Below are 19473 nucleotides of genomic sequence, written 5' to 3'. Positions count from 1 at the left end.
GCAAAAGACAGTTTTTTTTTGACAAATGATTCAACGCTTGGTTAATCAATTCTCCTGACTTCCTGTTTTGTTGCTGCGGATTAAACCATGACTCAGTTAAGGGTTTAATAATGCTAAGTTATGTTTTGTTGGCACATAAAGTGACCAGTGTGTGATTGATTGATATCCCCAAATGAATCAGTAGCAACAGAGAGTGCTCGCAGGGAACTTTGTGTCTTCCTCATGGTTTCTCCTGACAGTTACTTTGTTTTCTGTCAGCAATTAGAGAGACGTAATTGCATTGTTTGTTGTCTCTGCATGCAACAATCTGCATGGTGTATCAGCCATTTTGAGAACCCTAAGAAATGGAGCTGCAGGAGATAGTTATTCCGGTCACTTAAGACACATGCACAAGAGCATAGTTCCCTGAGGTGACGACACTAAAATGAAGCAGCTGTGTGAGTATAAAGGTGTGATCTCCGGCCTCTAATTGGACACAACTGCTGCCTGGCTTTGTCAGAACTTACTAATCACATGTGACGTCTATCATGTGACACAGATTTACGTCTGGTAACACAGTGTGGCCTCACAGAAACACCCGCCGGAGGGTTTCTGTGAGGCTCTCCTCTTTTCCAACATCTGTGAAGCGCGACGTATGCTGAGATAGTCAGCAGCCGAAAGCAGAACACCGCATTGTACCTTCTTCCCACACACTCTGCTGTCTGTTCACACGGAAGAATAAATGTTGATACAGAATATATCTGGTTATGCAATATTCTCTGCGTGGTGATATCTTTACTGAAGATGACAGGGTATGAAAAGAGAATAAGATCTTCAGGGAGGCAATGCCTTCCAGTCGCTGCACAGATAATCAAAATTCTTTCCCTCTGGAGATGTAATAAGATCCATTTGGTGAAAAAAAGGAATAGTTTGACATTTGGGATATTTGCTTATTTGCATCCTTGCAGTCAGATTAGAAGATCTATATCACTGTAAGATATCTGCAGTGGATTTGAAGCTGCAGCCAGCAAAGAGAACACAAAGTAAAGAGGTTTTCTGGGGGGCTCACGTGGTGGACTACTGGCCACAGGGACTTCCTGGAGTCTCTACTGGTTGCCTGGCAACCTTAAGTCGCGACAAAACTCCAGGAAGTTTCAACAAGAAGCCGAGAAAACTTCTGACACATGAAAGCATGGGGGATGAGTGAGCTTTGGAGGTGCCGGGTAGACGGTGTGACAGGGTTTCAAACCTGTTTCCAGTCTTTGTGCTAAGCTAAGCTAACTGCCTCCCGGCTGTTACTTCACTCTAAGCCCACAGACGTAAGAAGGGAATCGTCTCTCTCCTCTAACTCTCTGCAAGATAGTAAAGAAGCATATTTATCAAACAGTAAGACTCTTCCTCTAATTGTTGTTCCAGGTTAATGATACATATGTGAAAATAAATATCTCTGTAATGCTATGTGATTAATAAAACATTCAGGCTTCAATACTTCACACCATGTGATACTAACCAGTGACCATGAACACCTGAGTCAACATGGTATTTTATGCCTTAACAAGTTAAAAACTCTCCATAAAATAATGCTCACACTGAGTAATGGGGTTCTGAATTGGGATAAAGCAACAGGGCGGAGACAAGACGACTGATATTGCACAGTGATCCCTCCTTTAAATCTCCAGAATGGGTTCTTCTTTCCACACCTGCCCAGCGCCCGTACTGCTCCAGCGTCTTGCTCATTTGAATATGAAAGGGCACTGGAAGCATACATCATGATGATTGATTCTGAGCAGATTGGGGGAAAGAGTCATTTGTCATGTTGCGCCTCAAGAGTCCAGAGCATTGCAATCTGTCTTTATATCAGAAGGCCAACATATAGATCTACTAATTAAGTAGAGCGACTCAGAGATCATCATTACACCTGGATGAGAGCTGCAGCTGCCGACTCTATATAGACAACACATTTATTTTGGCAACCGTAGCCGTCTGAACGCATGTACCCGTTAGCATTGCTCCGCTAGCCACGTGCCGAGTGTTGCCAGATCAGATTGACAGTTTCCAGCCCGATCACAATTTAAAACCCATCCAATTCAATAACACACAGCCCAAGTCATTATCTTGTTAGGAACCTGTGTAAAACCATAAAACCATTACATGAGCCAAAGAAAACATAAGCATGAAAACATTTGTATCTGCATCAAATAAGCAAAGATAAATTGTTAAATAAATACGCTGAATCAACCCGTCATATTTCCAAGTTAAGTGTCAATGACGATGACGTCTTTGGCATTAAATGAAAGCTTGTTTGGTGATATTGTTTTCGCAATTTTTTTTAAAGCCCCACCAAAACCGAAAGCAGCCTAAATGTAATTTACCAGGCCAACGCTTCTCCTCCCAGCTCAATCAAAAGTAACCAGCCCAAACCTGGAAACACTGCACGTGCTGTTACAGCACATCCTGCTATGTGTCTGGACAAAGCCTTCACCATCTCGGCACGCTCTGAAAGCTGCAGCCGTTCTCCTAAAAGGTCACATGTTCTGGGTTAACATGCCCGTTGAGCTGGAAGAAGCACGAATGTGGCATCTGTTGTGGGTTTTTCAGGGGTGAGTGTTGGATGTGTGGGATATCTGGTTGCCTCTTGTTTCAGTGAGTGCTGGGTCGGTTCACTCCGTGTGCTCTTTAAATCCAATGTTGGAATACATTGCTCTCAGACGTAATTATTTCAGCGCGCTCCCAGGCAATAATGTGATTTTCTGTCTCACACTGACTTTAGAAGGCTAATTTTAAGCTTTCCCGCTCTGCTTGATGTTTCTTTGAACGAGTACGCACTTCAAGAATCTTCATTTCCTCTTAGATGAGGGGAATGGGATCTCATAAATCATACCTCATTTCTCTTGTTACAAATTTGATCCTTGAGGGTGAACGAGAAGCTGGCACGGTTTGATGTGGGGTTTTACGGGATGGATGCGATATATTTAATTAGCCTTTGCATGTGCGCTGCATGTAGCACAGTATAACACAGTATAACTCCTGACATACTTTTGATGTTTGCAAAATGTCAAGGTAAAAAAAATAAACTCATCTTTGTACGAATAGAGAAAATTGTTATGTTAACGAATACTGAATTTATTTCTGCAGTTCTTGTGTAAAACAATGAAGTATGACCAAAATATCTGTGCACTAATGAATTTACAACAAGTCGTAATTAGGATAAAACAATAATCTATTTTTATCATCCAAGCTTAGAAATTCCCCTCTTGTTGGTTTGTTTTTGCTCAGCATGCTGTAAGATTAGATTCATGAGTGTGCAGAGCGAAAGGCACGGTGCTTCCACAGGGTTAGTGTGTGTGGGCGGAGGACACTAGGCGAGGAAATCATTTCTCTGTTAATAAACAAATAAATAGCAGCCTTTGCATTCATATCTCACCATGTGAAATAAATAGTTACATGATTTCTGAACAGAAACCATCCCTGAGGTTCAGACAATGCATGAAACGCCCTTCCTTTAAAAACTAACAGAGCAGTCATTCAAACATGCAGCATACACACAATCATTTTCATTATGATTAATAAGTGGTTTGTTTTAACCTTCAGTCTGCCTGCTGGGATCCAGAATAAGCACATTTGGTAATAGAAACATAGCATCTTACAATACATAGAGACATGTAATTATGAATTAAGATGATTAATCTTGTACCAGCAGTGTGGTGTGGAGCATTTATAGTTGATGTTTTGGTCCAGAGCGTCTTCCCAACGGCGCTGATTCCCACCTGAAAGACATGAAGAGTATCACACATTCATTTAAATATCCCGTTGATTTCTTTTCAATTTCCCAATTATTGGTAATTGACTGAGGACCTCAAGTGGACGGTTGATGAACAACAACACGCTCCACTGTGAGAAAAAGCTCCGTCACTACTGCACCATGTCAACGGTGTTCACCTGGTGTGACTTTGCCGCTGCTGTCGTCCTTTCTAGCCTGCAGCCTTCCCACTCACATAAAAGACCAATCCCTCTCTCCGGATCTGACAGTAACAAGCTTCCCACGCTTGCTCCTTGTAGTTTGACCTTTACACTGTCACACTAAGTGTGTTGGTGTCTCATCTAACCAGCTGGCAATTCTTCAGATCAACTGTTTATTACAGCGGAGGAAAGTGTTTTCATCGGGGAAATGTATGTTTCCATCTTTGTACATATTTGTATTGAGGATTCAGTGTTTTTCAAAGTACTCTGATAGTGTTGCACTCATTAAATGTCATTGAAAGATGACTGAGCTGTCAGGGCTGAAGTCCCAGAGTCGCCTCGTTCAACACATTTAATCACAAACTGGTCGACAGATCACTTCATAGTTTAAATGTCTTCATGACAAACTGAATTTGTGTGAATTGTTTTGCTTTTGCTTCGTGGACTTTTATTGTTGAATCCCTTTGCCCCGACGAGGAATGAAGGTGAAGTGAAGTCTCTCACTCGATGTTGTTGTTGCATTGTGATAATGTTAAATTTGAGATCAAGAAAGAGCGCTCGCTCTAATAAGCAGATGAGACAGATTAACCGATCAATACGAGGTCAAGTTTGCATTAATTGCTGGATGTTTCAACCATTTATTCATATTTAACGTTTTCCAACTTCCAACTTTTTCACGACTTTCAGCTAACTTTCTCAACTTTGAACTGTAAATCTAATCAAGATCAGCATCACAGTCATTTCTAATGGTTTCTCTCTCTCTCAAATCACAATGTCATGAGTTCATTAATTGAGCTTTCCCTTCTGGCTAATGCACGAATACTAGTATAGCTACTTCTCCTGCTTGGGATCTGTCCATCAGTATTATTCTCTAAGTAAATGGACAAACACACACACACACACACACACACACACACATAGACACGCTTCATTTCATCGGGGAGTTGAAAGTCGGGTAGGAATGGGTCAGAGGGTACTTTAATTGAAATTTAAATGATCTAATTCACAGCGCTAAACAGCCTCTGGATAAATTCTGCCCTCGTCTGAAAATCATTTTAAATTCCTCAAAGCTTGGTCTGTCTTTTCCTGAGATGGTCTCCATTTTAATTCAAATTGACTTCTTCTCTGAGGTGCATTCTCCAGAGAAGCAGAGGAGGAAAACAACACTGATTTCAGGAGCCAAATGAAACAGTAATCACTGGAGCTGACGGCCACAAGTAGTAATGCTGACGAGGTTCATTACCTCTCATCTGACTCATTAAGAGCTTAAGTTGCATTCAAAGAGGAAACAAACAACTTCATTTTTTCAGTCAGACATGTTTATCATTTTAAAAGATGTTGGCATCTGGACTCCGACCACGTTCGTCGCCTCAGACATGAATACATGAGATACTAGGGATTGATGGTGAAACATATTCCCCCCCGTGGCAGCCTGGAGGTGGATGCTGAAAGAGCAGGCAGCACGATGATGCTGATGCAGGGCAGCAGGAGATGGGAAATGTTAGACCGTAGTGTGGACTAAGGGTGTGTTTGATATACACAGCTCGCGGGCATCGCTTTCTTTAATTTGGTTGATATTTGTGCATATCTGCTGCATAACGACCACCAACCGGAGGTCACATCTGTAATTGTTTGTTATGTGCAATATTATTTAACAGATCCTTCTTTCTGCACACACTATTCTTTCATTAATGTATCTGAACCGCTGAAACAAGGATTCTTCATGCTCTGGGTTACCAATGCACGCATGAAAAGATTTGCAGAAGGTTTCATAATCTCCAGGAAAGTTATTGCCAGAGGTTGCAGCTCAACAGCGCCCGGGTGTGTTTAGTCATTGTGAAGTCTGGAGAGAAATACAAGCAATATGCTTCAGCCATTATTAGAGTTAATTAAACAGGAGCGCGCTAAGAGGATTCTAAAAGAAGGATGATGAGCTCAGAGAGCTGGTGAGCCAAGCTGTGAGGAGACAGACGGTAAACCTCAGTGTTCACATTTTACTTTATTGGACTATAATTACCACGAACAACTTCGAATGTAGGTGCATATTTAAATCAGAGGGAATAGATGAGTCATTGTGTTTGTGAATTGCTCCGACTCGGCGGTGGGATGTGGCAGGATATGAATTTCAAAGTAATAGCTGTTGTCACAATAGAGTCAGGCGGATATTTATGGATTTATGGATCTTTGTCACAATTAGAGTTTCAAATGGAAATTACTTTTTTACAATCTGTGAAAACAACCAAAATCACCCAACAACAGGAAGACGTTTTGAGGCCTGCAGGAAGGATCTGTTATTCATACAGTACAGTCAGTCCATGGTCTTTGTTTTTGTAACAAAACTCAGATGATTTGATTTTGTTTCACCATCAGCGTTAAAATTACAGCTCCATTGTGAAACTCGAAAGAAAATAACACACAACAGCCAAATGGTTTGTTGCCATTTTGGTGAAATAGACAGCAGAAAGTATGCTTATACTTAAACTATAAAAAAATATGAAGAAAACTATAAAGAAAAACTAGATGCAGATATGCAACGATTGTTGCTGCGTAATATACAACTTATGCAACTGTTCTTACATATCTTACAAAAAAGCTGCTCTTCATTTTTCATGCGTTCAGCAACACATCCTCTTGTTACATGCAACACTCTTCTCAAGATAAACTTCTGTCTCCACAGGAAATAACTTAGTTAGGTTTAGGAAAATATTGTGTTTTGGGTTAAAATAACTATGGAAGTCATTTGACAAACAGTGACTTCTCCTTTTCACGAGCGACAGAAACAACGGTATCCTGAAGATCGACTTCTGTTTGACCCATCCACCTCTACTCCCGACCACCCCGTGTGGACTTTCACTGCTTTTATACTTTCTGGCTCATGATTACGTGATTTGTATCCAAATTGATTTTGTGGAATAACAATTCCAGCGCATTGATTTTCATGTACAGCTAAACGCTGTATGAGAAGCGCCTGTAATGTGAATTTTGATATTGTGCAATGTCATCTCTTTGTGCACTGGGGCCCGTTGTACCTCACTTACACCACTGGTGGTATTCTCAGAGAGAGACCAGAGTCACTGTGTTGCACTGAGGCGGCTCAATTATTTATTCCAAATAACGTGGAGACGGTTGCTGAGAGCAGCGTGTTTCATGGTAACATTATTCTTTGTGCCTGAGGCTGATTAGGAATAAGAGCTTATCTGAACTCTACTTCCCCCTCTCAGGATGTCCCCTGCTGGATTCCAGTACCTTTTGCAGGCTGCCAGATCCAGAAAGCTTTGAATCCCACCCCCCACAGATGCTGCTTCAGGAGTCTCAATGTGGGAACAGCTGCATCTCCCTGGAACAGCTGATGTGAGACAGCGAACACACGCATAGTGTCAAAACAGACTCATAAATAGGCTTTGTACATGCGCCTCTAATTTACAACTTGTATATCATAATTTGTAAATGAACACTTGTCGTAATTTCACTCAAATATCCCCATTTGCATGTTTAAATAACATTCACAATCCTAAAATTCACTTGAAATCATTGACATAGCATTTGAAATGTCAGCTGTTATTGTAATGTGTAGGAGGACAGAAGTGATCAGTACAAAACATTTGCAGGATGATTCGTTATACAACTAAACAAAGACAAAGTAATAATATCACTCACCTCTATAACGGAGAATTAGGAAGGCATAATCAGGCCAAGAATTTAATGTACATTAAATACATATTTACTTTGTGAAAAATAAACAGCAAAAAGCCCTTTTATGGAGACCTACTGTCCCCTGTAAGGTGAAGAACTGATCAGTCAGGTGCAGCCAACTGGGCAAGCAGCTGGTTGAAGCTGCACGTTAATGTAAATTAATTTGGCTTTGACTTTGGCTAACCCTAATTTAAATTCCTTGAGTCTAAAGTCAGTCAGCTATGCCACTAAAGTCTTAATGTCCATCATACATGTATCAAGACTTTGTGGACAACAGTCTAAAGTGCTGCTTTTGGTTTAAAATCACTTATTTAAACGTCGGTATGGCTGGAAATGAAGAGTGTGCCTGAACCCTTTTTATTGTACAAAATGATTATACAAAATATTATATGAAACCATTGAAGGGGACGTCTGATGCAGTTAGAGCAGAGTTATTCTGCTGTATACTCTTTTTTTTTTTTTTGCTTCTAATTTTGAAATTGTAGGTTAAGTAGTCCTACCGTACTTGAGAAAAAGTACATTTTACCACTGGTCTTAGTGGCGGACTCTACTAGGCATCAGACTTACAGTTAATATGTGAAATATATGCAAATTATTCATAACTGCTCTGCTGCAATCAGTTACGCGAAAACACGTAAACGGTCATTAATATAAATATGATGAAATGAAAAGCGTCCTAATTGTATTTATTTATTAGTCTGCTGTAAAATGACGTTTGTAAATGACTGTTGGTGGGTAAATGTACTCTAACACTAGGCCATCAGTGAGATATGTAACACACGTATGCGGGCCTCTCACAACCCGTCACACAAAGGAAAGAGTCACGCGGACTTCCTGTCTGTGTGAAAGAGGCGGAGTCAACGGTCTGTGTGCTAACGGACCAACAGACGTACCAAAGTGACTGTTTTACTTTTTGTCGGGTTCATAATGTGGAGAACTACTCTTCTACAGCCAGTCAGCTGACGACATGGACGATACACAGACAGTCAACAGCTATCATAAACGCATATATAACGCAGCATTCATTTAGCGGCCAGGATTCAAATCAAAGTAAGTGTGAGGTTCGTCTGGTTGTTGTGTTCCGCTGCTCAGGCCGTTTGTCTCTAAATAGCACAATATGCGCAGAAATATGCGTGTTTCTAGAGATTGTATCTCTTCCTCATCGCCTACTTGACATTATGTAACGATTTCAACCCTGGCGGCTCTTATGTGTTCTTCTTCTACGGTTTAACGCCAGCAGCATCAAATGAGAGTCATGTGAAAGCTCACTCAGCTGATTCTGTTTACAAGTGATATGAACCGTGTCATGCTTTTTTCCTTTTGTTTAATGATGTTTTCGCTGCGTCACGATACGGTGTGTTTGTGGTTCTCTTATTAATCACAGGCTCCCCGTGAAACCCTTCCCACCATGGTGCAGGAATACCAGTCCCCCGTCCGGGTCTACAAGCACCCGTTTGAGCTGATAATGGCGGTGAGTAGCTGTGTTAATGTCCAGTGGCATAGTTTACTAGTATAATGTGGGAATTATGCAGGATCTTTCATGAGTAACCTGGAGTTTAAGGTGCATCTGTGAGGCTGTGGCCAGTGTGGCTGTCGACCCTCACACATTACTCTAAATATGAAACAGAAACATGTTGAAGGATAGAATGTGTTCCAGGTTCAGTTTATAGGAAACCAGACACTTTCAGAAGAAGCCGTGTCTGCCTCTCAGGGTCACCCGTCTCCCTTTCGATATGACCTTATCTGCGTTAAAGCTTGGTGTTCAGTGAATTGACAGAATAAACTGAAAACGCTGTTTTCTTCTGGTGCTAAATCCATTAATATGCAGCTCAGGCTAAATACTGTGAGAAGCTGTTATTAAACTTCAGCATTCCTCTTTCACTAGTCTAACAGTTCGTCCATCAGTCAACTAATCTGTCGTTTTGGTTGTGCTACTGGGATTTATTTAGTATTTTTATGCTTTTTTCATGCTGAATGAGATATTTCCAAGAAAGTTATGAGCACATCTTTGGTAAACACAACATTTAAAGTTGTACTTCTTCGTGGAGAAACTCAGTTTTACAAATCTGTTGATCAAATCAACTTATTGATTAGTTGACGACATTTTAATAAAGAATTTATTATTGAATTTCAAATTATTGGTAAAGCTACTCTAATTATAGAAGCGTCTGTAGCTGTGTGAGAGGTCAGGAGTCTTTGATTAATAATATGATATAACTTGAACATCTGGGCTCACATCAAGTTATTCAGCAGAATTCTTTCTAGCTTTTTTAATGTAACTCTCAACATGTTTATTGCAGCAGTATTCAACAGTCACACCAGGGAAATGCACTGAAACAAAGATGGAGATCCCATTTTCACTCTTGTTCTTCTCTTTAATATTTATTTGTCACATGATAAACTCTAGAGGGAAATGTCTCCTGATGATGCTGATCTAGTCTCTTCACTTACAACCTTCAGCTCACTGCTCTCTGTGACGCAAAAGTAGGACAAAGGGAAAATGAAAAGTGCATTTCCAAGATTCTGTTTTCACAGTCGACTCTCTGCAGTTACATATTAAACAAAAAATCTGTGCAATATCATCAGAGCAGAATAAAGACAGCAGCACGGCAATGACGCTCTGCAGACTATATTCCCTTCGCCGAGCAGTCGACACCTACACCAACTTCATCTCCAATGAAACATCTCTCAGAAAATCACGGCTCTGAAACTCATCTTGCATCACTGCGCGTTATTGAAAAGGATCTCACAATAGGTCCTTTATGAAAAGTAAATAACAGCTCCTGTGAAAAGATCCAGGCCTCGACAGCCTGAAGGAGAGAATCCAGTGTATAGTCTGCCCCCATTTATCTCTGGACGTTGTCATTAGTTCCCCCGGCTGATAGCACAATCAGTGTCCTGGAGAGCACTGAATGTTTAACCAGTTACATCACCGGTTTCCCTTTTCATGACACGGCTTCATTTTTCCCGGGTTTGTATGTAGAAGATGTACTAAGCTGCCTGTGTGTGGTTGACTCCTGCAGAACTGCATTTCATCAACTTCCCCTCAGGAAGCAGAGCATTGCTGCACAGCTAACGTGAAATATGATGGTGGGAAATGTTGTTTTCTGACATTCCAGACAAAATGTTCTACTCTGCTCATCTTTCTTTATTTTGTGCTCCAATTATGCGTTTATGCTTAAAGCTCTGAGAGGAAGAGGAAGGACGAGCGTTTGAATTAGTCGTCAATCAGTGAAGCATAACGATGCACAACACGAGTCAATGCTGCTTATTTACCAAGGCAACCTTTCCCATTGTGGATAGTGTAATCTTATCGATTAGATATATAATAGGCTGTGAAATATCAATACAAGCTGGATGCATATATGTGTGTGTGTGTTTGTTTGTTTGTTTGTTGCTGAAACACCAGCGCTTAAAGGGACAGTTCACCCCCAAATCAAAAAGACATATTTTCCCCCTTACCTGAAATGCTATTTATCAATCTAGATTGTCATCCGCCATCATCCATATATTATGTATTATATATATATATATATATATATATATATATATATATATATATATATATATATATATATATATATATATATATATATATATATATATATATATATATATATTTTTTTTTCCCCCTGTGTAGCAAAATGGGACTGCTCGTTGTGCAACCCAATGACAAATATAAACCTTGTTACCTAATAACCTTGTGAGCCGTTTCAAACCGGGTCATGATTCCTAGAAAGAGACGTTGCTGTTGAGTTTTATTGGAGAGAAGGCCGACATCTTTACGGCATATATATATCTACAAAATATAAGCAACTCGCACCAACACAATCTAGATTGATAAATAGCACGACAGGTAAGTGGAAGAATATGTATTTTTGATTTAGGAGTGAATTGTCCCTTTTACGTATTAATTTGGAGTCGAAAAAAAATACAAATCCGATCTTTTATTTGTTCCTTTGATCCTCTGCACATTTTTTGTACTATAGTAGGTTGAACTCTGCACTCGTGTACTAGTTCAGGTTGTCAGTTTACCTCAAGAGTGGAAGACATGGTTTTCTACTCATTTATTGTTTCTCTAAACATTAAAAGCTGTCTTTACTGTGATGGTGGAGTTCCTTCCCTGCCTTCTGTAACTGTATTTTATCAGTAAAACCTACACAGCTACTAGTTACATAGACTGAGGACTGGGTTTTTTTTTGCACCCAGTGACTCGATCAATATTTACAGGTGAGCTGCGGTCACAGCTGCTTGGACAGATGGTCATGCTGTGGGCAGTAAAAAGCAACTTGCTGCTTGTAAAAGCTGCCACAGCAGCAGCAGCAGCTTGTGTTCATATGTTCTGTTAAAGCCACTAACTAGTAAATGCGTCCTAACCAGACACAGAAAGGATGTGCTGTAAATCACATGTTGTCGTCTCGAGTCCAGCAGTAGAACAGTTTTCTCTTCTGGTAAATACAAGTTGACCCTATAATGGGTCCATTCAAAGCGACTCTCCTGTCCAATCGGAGAGCTGTTCTCAAAGTGGGCAGGACAAAAACAAAAACCCTCTCTGGGAACAGAATGTACAGAACCAGGAGGACTCTTCAAAAACATACAAGTACAGTGGAAAAAAGTTGACGGTGATCCCGTTTACAGCGATCAGCTGCATATGCATCTGAAAGCTCGGGACAGAATCGTTCCGATACAAACGCTGTTTGAATAATGAGCTCATGGTACTCAAGTAGTCCGCTGACAGTGTTCATGTGGGGGAAACAATTAGAACTACAGTTGTTCTCGTTGTAACCCGACAGTGTTCATGGCGGGTAATAGAAAGTCTTTGTCTCTTAATGAAAAGCGTTGTCTCCGTGAGCCTTGAAGTGCCAAAATTAGGAGGCAGAGAGATGCCACAGTGGAGCTTGTTGTTCCTCAGGCTGCCTTGTGTACAAACAAGGAGAAACAGTCGCAGCTGCCAGTGATGGAGACGGAGAACAAGTGTGCACAGGGAAAGCACTTGTAGTTGAAGCCGCGCTCGAAACGACTGCATTGCATTTTGAAACGGTCAATAAAATTCAGTAAATAGCGAGCTTTTACTTTAAAAAGTAACGAAAAAGAAAGAACATTTTGTTTTAATAATCATCCGCTTATAGGGATCAATTAGACCTGGATAGATGTGATCACAAGAGTGTATTTTAAACCTGAGAAAACTCCATAAAGGAGAATCCACATTGATACTATTGAAAAGAAAGCACCGTTTTCAGCCTCGATAACATGTCAATGTAAACTTGCTGAGAGTTTTTCATCGAAACCAAATGCCGAGATATTCCTAACATCGGTTTCTTTCACGTTCTGGTTTATTTCTCCGCTCTCAGGCCTACGTGAGGAGGTTCCCAAAGTCGCCCCTGATCCCGGTGTTTGTCGACAGCGAGATCATCAGCGAGAGCCACAGCAAGGACGGAGCCACGCTGGTGACCGAGAGGCGGTGCGTGATCGACATTGAGGCTCCGCGGCTCCTTAAACGGGTACCTCTCCTCCCGACGTTTCACAGAGCACGAAAAGGCCATGAAGCAATCGGATCATTTAATCAGATCATTTGTATAACCCGTCACATCTCTGACTTTGTTCCTGCCTGCAGATTGCTGGTGTAGACTACCTGTACTTTCTGCAAAAGAACACACTGAATCGCAGAGACAGGACGCTCCGAATTGAGGTCCACAACGAGACCTTTTCCAACAGGGTCGTAATCCGAGAGTGCTGCAACTACACGGTGAGTTTCATTTCTTTGTTTTTCATAGTTTACTTTTAGATTGCTAAGCGCCGAACAAGAAGTGGCAGTCCAGATCCCCTCTGTTAAATGTGTATGTGTGTGTTTTTTTTTCTATTCGGCGCTTCTATCATTGATCTTAATGATCCTCTTATAGTGTGCCAAATGCACTAAACCCTTGTGTCAACAGGTGGAGTCTTTAAAGTCAATGTAGTGTGACTCACTCAAATAATACCTACCCTGCCGAAACATTTGCTGAATTTCCACCACGCAACCCTCGCCGGCGATATCGTTTCGGCTGCATGTGACCACCTCATCTGTGACATTTATTCATTATTCTGTATTCTATCGCTGCTTTTAGTAGTTTGCTGTGACACACGCGGGTGAAATGTCAAGTACTGCGATATATTTAGTTGAGGTTTTGGTGCCCCATCACAGATGTGTATCCTCTCCCTCAGGTTCATCCAGACAATGAGGACTGGACGAGCTTCGAACAGACGGCTAGTCTGGACATTAAGTCCTTTTTCGGCTTTGAGAGCACGGCAGAGAAGCTAGCTATGAAACAGTACGCCAGCAGCATTAAAAAGGTTTGCATCTTTTAACTTTTACAGTCAATGGTGGGAGGTAAAATTTGCATGTGCAGATGGTCTCTGAGCTCTGTGATCTGTTGAGTAGGTCTGTTCTTGCTTTACATGTATTTGTGATAATGTCACAGGAACCTGAAGTCTCCTTCTTGTGTTGTAGGGTAAAGAAATGATTGAGTACTACCTCAAAGAGCTGGAGGAAGAAGGAGTAACTTACATACCTCGCTGGACTCCCCCTGTTGTCTCCGGCGCTGCCAGGCTTCAGCTGCTGCCCCGCTCCACTGCCAGAGCCATCCCGGTCAGCAGCGCTAAGACCGGCCCGGACAGCAAAGACCCAACCTGTCCCTCAGAGATAGCGGCTGGCTCTCCCGAAGGTCAGTGTTTCCTCACTGGTCACAATTAAGTACAGAGTAGCAGCCAACACACAACACAAAAGGGATGCAGTTCCAATACGTATAAGTCATGCTCTTCCTTCCTCATCGAGGGTGAAACATCTGTAACTAATACCGGGACAGTGATGATTGATTTAAAGGTACTCTGTGTAGTATTTGATGTGTACCGAGCTTTTAATCTCACAGCACTAATCCTCCTTGACTCTTATTTCTAAAAACAATGTTGAAGAAACAGGAAACGGGGCAGCAGAATCCACTTAACCTATTATTCTTTTCTCATGCGGAAAATTCAACACGTCCTCGTAGCCGAACGACAGAATAGGTTGTATACGACATGTGTAATAACTTTTGGAGAGGACCGGCGACAGGCTCTCGCTGTGAAACGGTCGCAGTTTTAAACACGTGGATAGAATTTAGAATTTTAAGTGAAACTGAAGCTACTTTATTAGGTTTAAGAAAACGTTTTGTACGTACATTGTATGTTACATTGGCTCTTGTACAGCTCCTGGTTTCTCCGATTTACGCAATATGTGCTAACTTTACACTTTACTTTTTTTGTTTTGGCCCGCAGACAAGCTGGATGCTGACTACATCAGACGTTACCTTGGTGATTTAACACCTCTGCAGGAGAGCTGTCTCATTCGACTGCGCCAGTGGCTCCAGGACACCCACAAGGGAAAGGTCACTTAAACACAAACGCATGTTGTCTGACTAAAGAGCAGTTTGTGCAATTATGTAAAATACAACATTCATTCCTGGACACTCGCTCACACAAGACTTCTGCTTCAGCTCTCGCATGTGCTGTAGATCACAAATAGAAAATAACAAGCCTCCGTCGGCTGAAAGGTCAAGAAATGTCTTTGCCGTTATTAGTAACTTTGACTTAGACTCTGTGCATGAGAGTTTTGACCCTTGTTTGTTGTTGTACAGATTCCAAAGGATCAGCATGTGCTACGCTTCCTGAGGGCCAGAGACTTCAACCTGGACAAGGCCAGAGAGTTCTTGTGCCAGTCGCTGACCTGGAGGAAGCAACATCAGGTAGATTTCCTGTTAGACACATGGGAGCGCCCGGCACTGCTTCAGGACTATTACACTGGAGGCTGGCACCACCACGACAGAGGTACTGTGAGAATAACACTGGCTAGCTGCCACTTTCATCTTCATCTCATTTCCATTGTGTTTGTCTAGACGAGTGAAAGTGAACGTTAACGATATTTAGCCTTCTACATTTAAAAAGTCCTCATGGGTTGAAATGCCCTGTTAATTATTGGCTGTAAAAAGTCTGAGCACCATCTGCTCTCGCTCCCATCTTTGAAAATGAGTCATTGCTTTATTTTTTTTTTTTTTTACAGCTCAGTTGATCCACCAGGGTTTAGGTAGAACCCAGGAAGTGCCCTTGTGACTCATTCTGCCTATTGATTTTACTGTTGTACGATGTGTGTGTGTGTGTGTGCGTGCGTGTGTGTGTGGGGGGTTTAGAGGGCCGTCCTCTGTATATCCTGCGTCTGGGGCTGATGGACACTAAGGGCTTGGTGCGAGCCTCCGGAGAGGAGGGGCTGCTGAGACAGGTGACATGAACACACGCACCAGATTTGAGCCTTAACGTGCACGTGAACATTTTATTCTGAAAGTATCGGTAATGCCACAACTTGAATGTGACCCAGGTCCTGTCCATCAACGAGGAGGGACTGAGGCGATGTGAAGAAAACACCCGAGTCTTCGGTCGACCCATTAGGTGCCTAAATATGAATCTGTCTTCTGTCAGTGTCTCATTGGCTCACAGCTCATCAGGTTTATGTATGTAATGTCGTGTAATGTCTCTGTCATTGTGTTGGTCAGCTGCTGGACTTGCCTGGTGGACCTGGAGGGTCTTAACATGCGTCACCTGTGGAGACCAGGTGTTAAGGCTCTGCTGAGAATCATCGAGGTGGTGGAGGCCAACTACCCCGAGACTCTGGGCCGCCTCCTCATACTGAGGGCGCCCAGAGTTTTTCCAGTGCTCTGGACCCTGGTGAGAATAAATGTCGCCACTAATTGTTCATGTGCAGCCGACTGTAGAGGAACGGATGAAGATGCACAGCACAGATGCAGGGATTGCATCTTGCATTGTGAATATGAGCAAATGATAAACAAAGAAGAAATATAGAGAAAACTGTGCAGTATGTAGATCCTCATGGGGATTTGATTATTGCTGCTGTACAGCAATATGTCATAAATAAAGATATATATTTATATATATTTATTGACTAAAAGAAAATTCCGATCAGAAATGCTAATATAGTATCAGTTATTATGATGATCAAATCAATATAAAGTTCACATACAGACCCATAAACCAGCCAACCCGTTCATTTCTTAAACATGACTCATTCCAGTACTCTTGGATCTACGTTTACGGTTCTTAACGTGAAGCTGCTGTTCCTCTCGTGACTCGTTGGGGTCTTGTTTCCAGGTCAGCCCCCTGATCGATGAGAACACCCGCAAGAAGTTCCTCGTTTACGCTGGAAACGACTACCAAGGACCAGGGGGATTAGTGGACTATATTGACAAAGAGATCATCCCGGACTTCTTGGGAGGCGACTGCATGGTGAGTTTTAGTCCAGGTCTTTTAGTGTGCAGTATTCATTTAGCTTCTCTTTCCACTCTTATTGACAAACAAGCCAAGACAATCACACATGAACACGTTCTTCTGCCCTCTCCAGTGTGACATCCCCGAAGGAGGTTTGGTCCCCAAATCTCTGTACAGGACAGCAGAGGAGCTGGAGAGTGAGGAAAACCGCCTGTTGACCGACTCCATCTATAAGAGTGCCAGTATTTTCAAGGGAGCCCCATATGAGGTACAGACTCCGCCTTTTTAAACGGGCTCTCAAATCCACATGTAGCAAAGAGCGAGGCTACCTAAATAGTGCTTAAAGATGGGGGCATGGATTATATTCTGGGGATGAGGATGCCACTTGCTGGCAGAAATATATATTGCAGCAAACGAGAACTATTTGATTAATGGTAATTTTTTTTTTCTCTGCCGTGCTGTTTCCAATCTCCTAACATCCTCCTGCAGATGCTGCTCGAGATCAACGAGGCCTCCTCCGTCATCACCTGGGACTTTGATGTGTCTAAAGGAGACGTGATCTTCAACATCTACCATTCCAAGAGGGCCCCCCAGCCCCCTAAGAAAGACACTCTCGGAGCCCACGGCATCACGTCCCCGGGGGCCGTTAACACCCAGATGATAGACAGGAACTGGGTGCCGGGCCAGGACTACAGCATGGTGGAGAAAGCCCTCACCTGCAGGGAGGGAGAGAGCGTTCAGGTCAGAGAGATTGTTCTCCATCCATCTCTGCACTCTGTCCTTTCTTCCGCAGTGTCAACTAAACATTATTTGTCCCGGTTTGCTGCTGTTACATCAAAGGAAATTAAAGTCTCCACCACCGCAGGCTGAAATTGATCCTGCAGCTCTCCTCTGTTCAAAACAGGGCTCCCACGTAACGCGCTGGCCCGGCTTCTACATCCTCCAGTGGCGCTTCCACAGCTCCCCGGCCTGCTCCGCCTCCAGCCTGCCTCGAGTGGATGATGTGCTGGCCTCGCTGCAGGTCTCCTCCCACAAGTGTAAGATCATGTACTACACCGAGGTGCTGGCCTCCCATGACTTCAGGTCAGTTTATTTATTCCACTCGGCTTCTTTTCTCTCTCTCTCGTCGTGTCCTGTATTCTTGCTGTATTACTCAAGCTGTCTTTCACACATATGTCACCGGTTTGTTTTTACAGTATTGTGTTGGGTAGAATCATGCCTGAACGTTTCCGTTCTGTCTCTTTCTGTTCTTTTCCAGGGGATCCATGACCAGTCTGGAGTCTAGTCACAGTGGCTTCTCCCAGCTCAGCGCTGCCACTACTTCCTCTAGCCAATCACACGCCAGCTCCAGCGTCTCACGGTAGCGTCTGCCCGCCAGCTGTTTAAAACGGCAGTGACCTGACACTTACTGGCATCTTATTTCGACTGTGCCTTATGCCTCCAATGAGAGGGCAGCCTTATACTCGCACTCTTTTAATGAGAAGTTGACCTGACAAATGGCGGTGAGGAGAGTTTTATGGAAATGTTTATAAATGAACAAATCTTTGTATTGTTATTAATATTTGAGCAGGATCAGTAAAGTTTAATTGTCCTCTGTTTCTAGGGAATTATGTATTTTAGTTTCCTGTCCATATGATGACTGACTTGTTTTTTTCATAATAGTTTTTCACAACAACAAATTCAATTAAACATTGCAAATGTTGAACATCTGTTTTTGTAGTTACAGTAAATGTGTGTCCATAACTTTTTGCTGTGCATCTGCTGGGATCAATAAATGCAAAATCAGATGCCTCGGAAACAGCAGTTTTTAACATAAGATGAAATTTAAACTAAAAGTGTGTGTGTGTGTGTGTGTGTGTCTGTGTACAATGCACGCAGCTGCTCTCCCAGAAGCTGCTTTTATTATCCACAAGATGTCAGTGTACTCTGTGACTTAACTGCTCTCAGATCTGCAGGTGCTCTCAGCACAGATGTTTACACTTACACATGTTGTCTGGTCTTTTTAAGAGATCCAAAAAACAAAACAACGGTTTAAATAAAGAATTTATCACACGCTTTAATATTGATGTAACCTCCAGAGTGCGTTTGTGTCTTTATACCTGATTTTAGGAAACAATGACTGCAGTAGCAGCGCTGCAGTGGGGTAGTCGTTTTGAGTCATTCTAAAGATGGGTTATTAATCATTTTTACAGCAATAGGTGAGACGTTAAGAGCGAGCAAATGATATGAAGTCTCTTCTCAAATATGCAGTGTACGCTCTAGATTCCGTGTTTATTTGGGACTTGTTAGTCATAGCTGCTGAGTTTTCTGAGGCTGCTAATTTGAATGCAATATAGTGCAGCCCCTTGTGATCTGGCACAGGGCCAGGCAGACAACTGATTTACATAAAACTTTAATTTCCATAAACTTATCAGATGCTTCCAGCTCAAGCTTAATTGAATTTCGCAGTGTTTTTTTTTTTTTTTCTCTTGGTTTCCAAACTTGTGTCGTGTTGCTTGCTTATCCCAACGCAATTCACAAAGTCAGGTGGATTTAGTTTTCTTAGGGATGGAT

The 19473-nt window shown here is 42.1% G+C and overlaps 1 protein-coding gene across 1 annotated transcript; it reads left to right on the top strand.

Moving 5' to 3' along the window:
- The first annotated feature begins 8561 nt into the window (after positions 1-8561).
- Positions 8562-18981, top strand: sec14l1 (SEC14-like lipid binding 1). The gene is made up of 16 exons (XM_079178246.1): positions 8562-8682; positions 9017-9103; positions 12984-13133; positions 13247-13378; positions 13834-13962; positions 14120-14333; positions 14923-15032; positions 15282-15471; positions 15831-15919; positions 16016-16086; positions 16191-16362; positions 16804-16938; positions 17054-17188; positions 17410-17661; positions 17825-18003; positions 18179-18981. Exons 2-16 carry the CDS (start codon positions 9041-9043, stop codon positions 18282-18284), a joined length of 2127 nt encoding a protein of 708 aa, XP_079034372.1. The 5' UTR covers positions 8562-8682; positions 9017-9040; the 3' UTR covers positions 18285-18981.
- Positions 18982-19473: the final 492 nt, after the last annotated feature.

This window comes from Pholis gunnellus (assembly GCF_910591455.1).
Source record: "Pholis gunnellus genome assembly, chromosome: 17".
Classification (NCBI taxonomy): domain Eukaryota; kingdom Metazoa; phylum Chordata; class Actinopteri; order Perciformes; family Pholidae; genus Pholis; species Pholis gunnellus.
The sequence above is the reverse complement of the archived record's forward strand: the minus strand, read 5'-3'. Positions and strand labels throughout refer to the sequence as shown.

What these genes read in the sequence shown, in the direction of transcription:
- sec14l1 (XM_079178246.1), top strand. Translation starts at nt 9,041, where the DNA reads ATGGTGCAGGAATACCAGTCCCCCGTCCGGGTCTACAAGCACCCGTTT. An exon ending in ACGCCAGCAGCATTAAAAAG is followed by an intron (nt 13,963 to 14,119) that starts GTTTGCATCTTT and finishes CTTGTGTTGTAG; the next exon opens with GGTAAAGAAATGATTGAGTA. An exon ending in TCAAGGGAGCCCCATATGAG is followed by an intron (nt 17,189 to 17,409) that starts GTACAGACTCCG and finishes ATCCTCCTGCAG; the next exon opens with ATGCTGCTCGAGATCAACGA.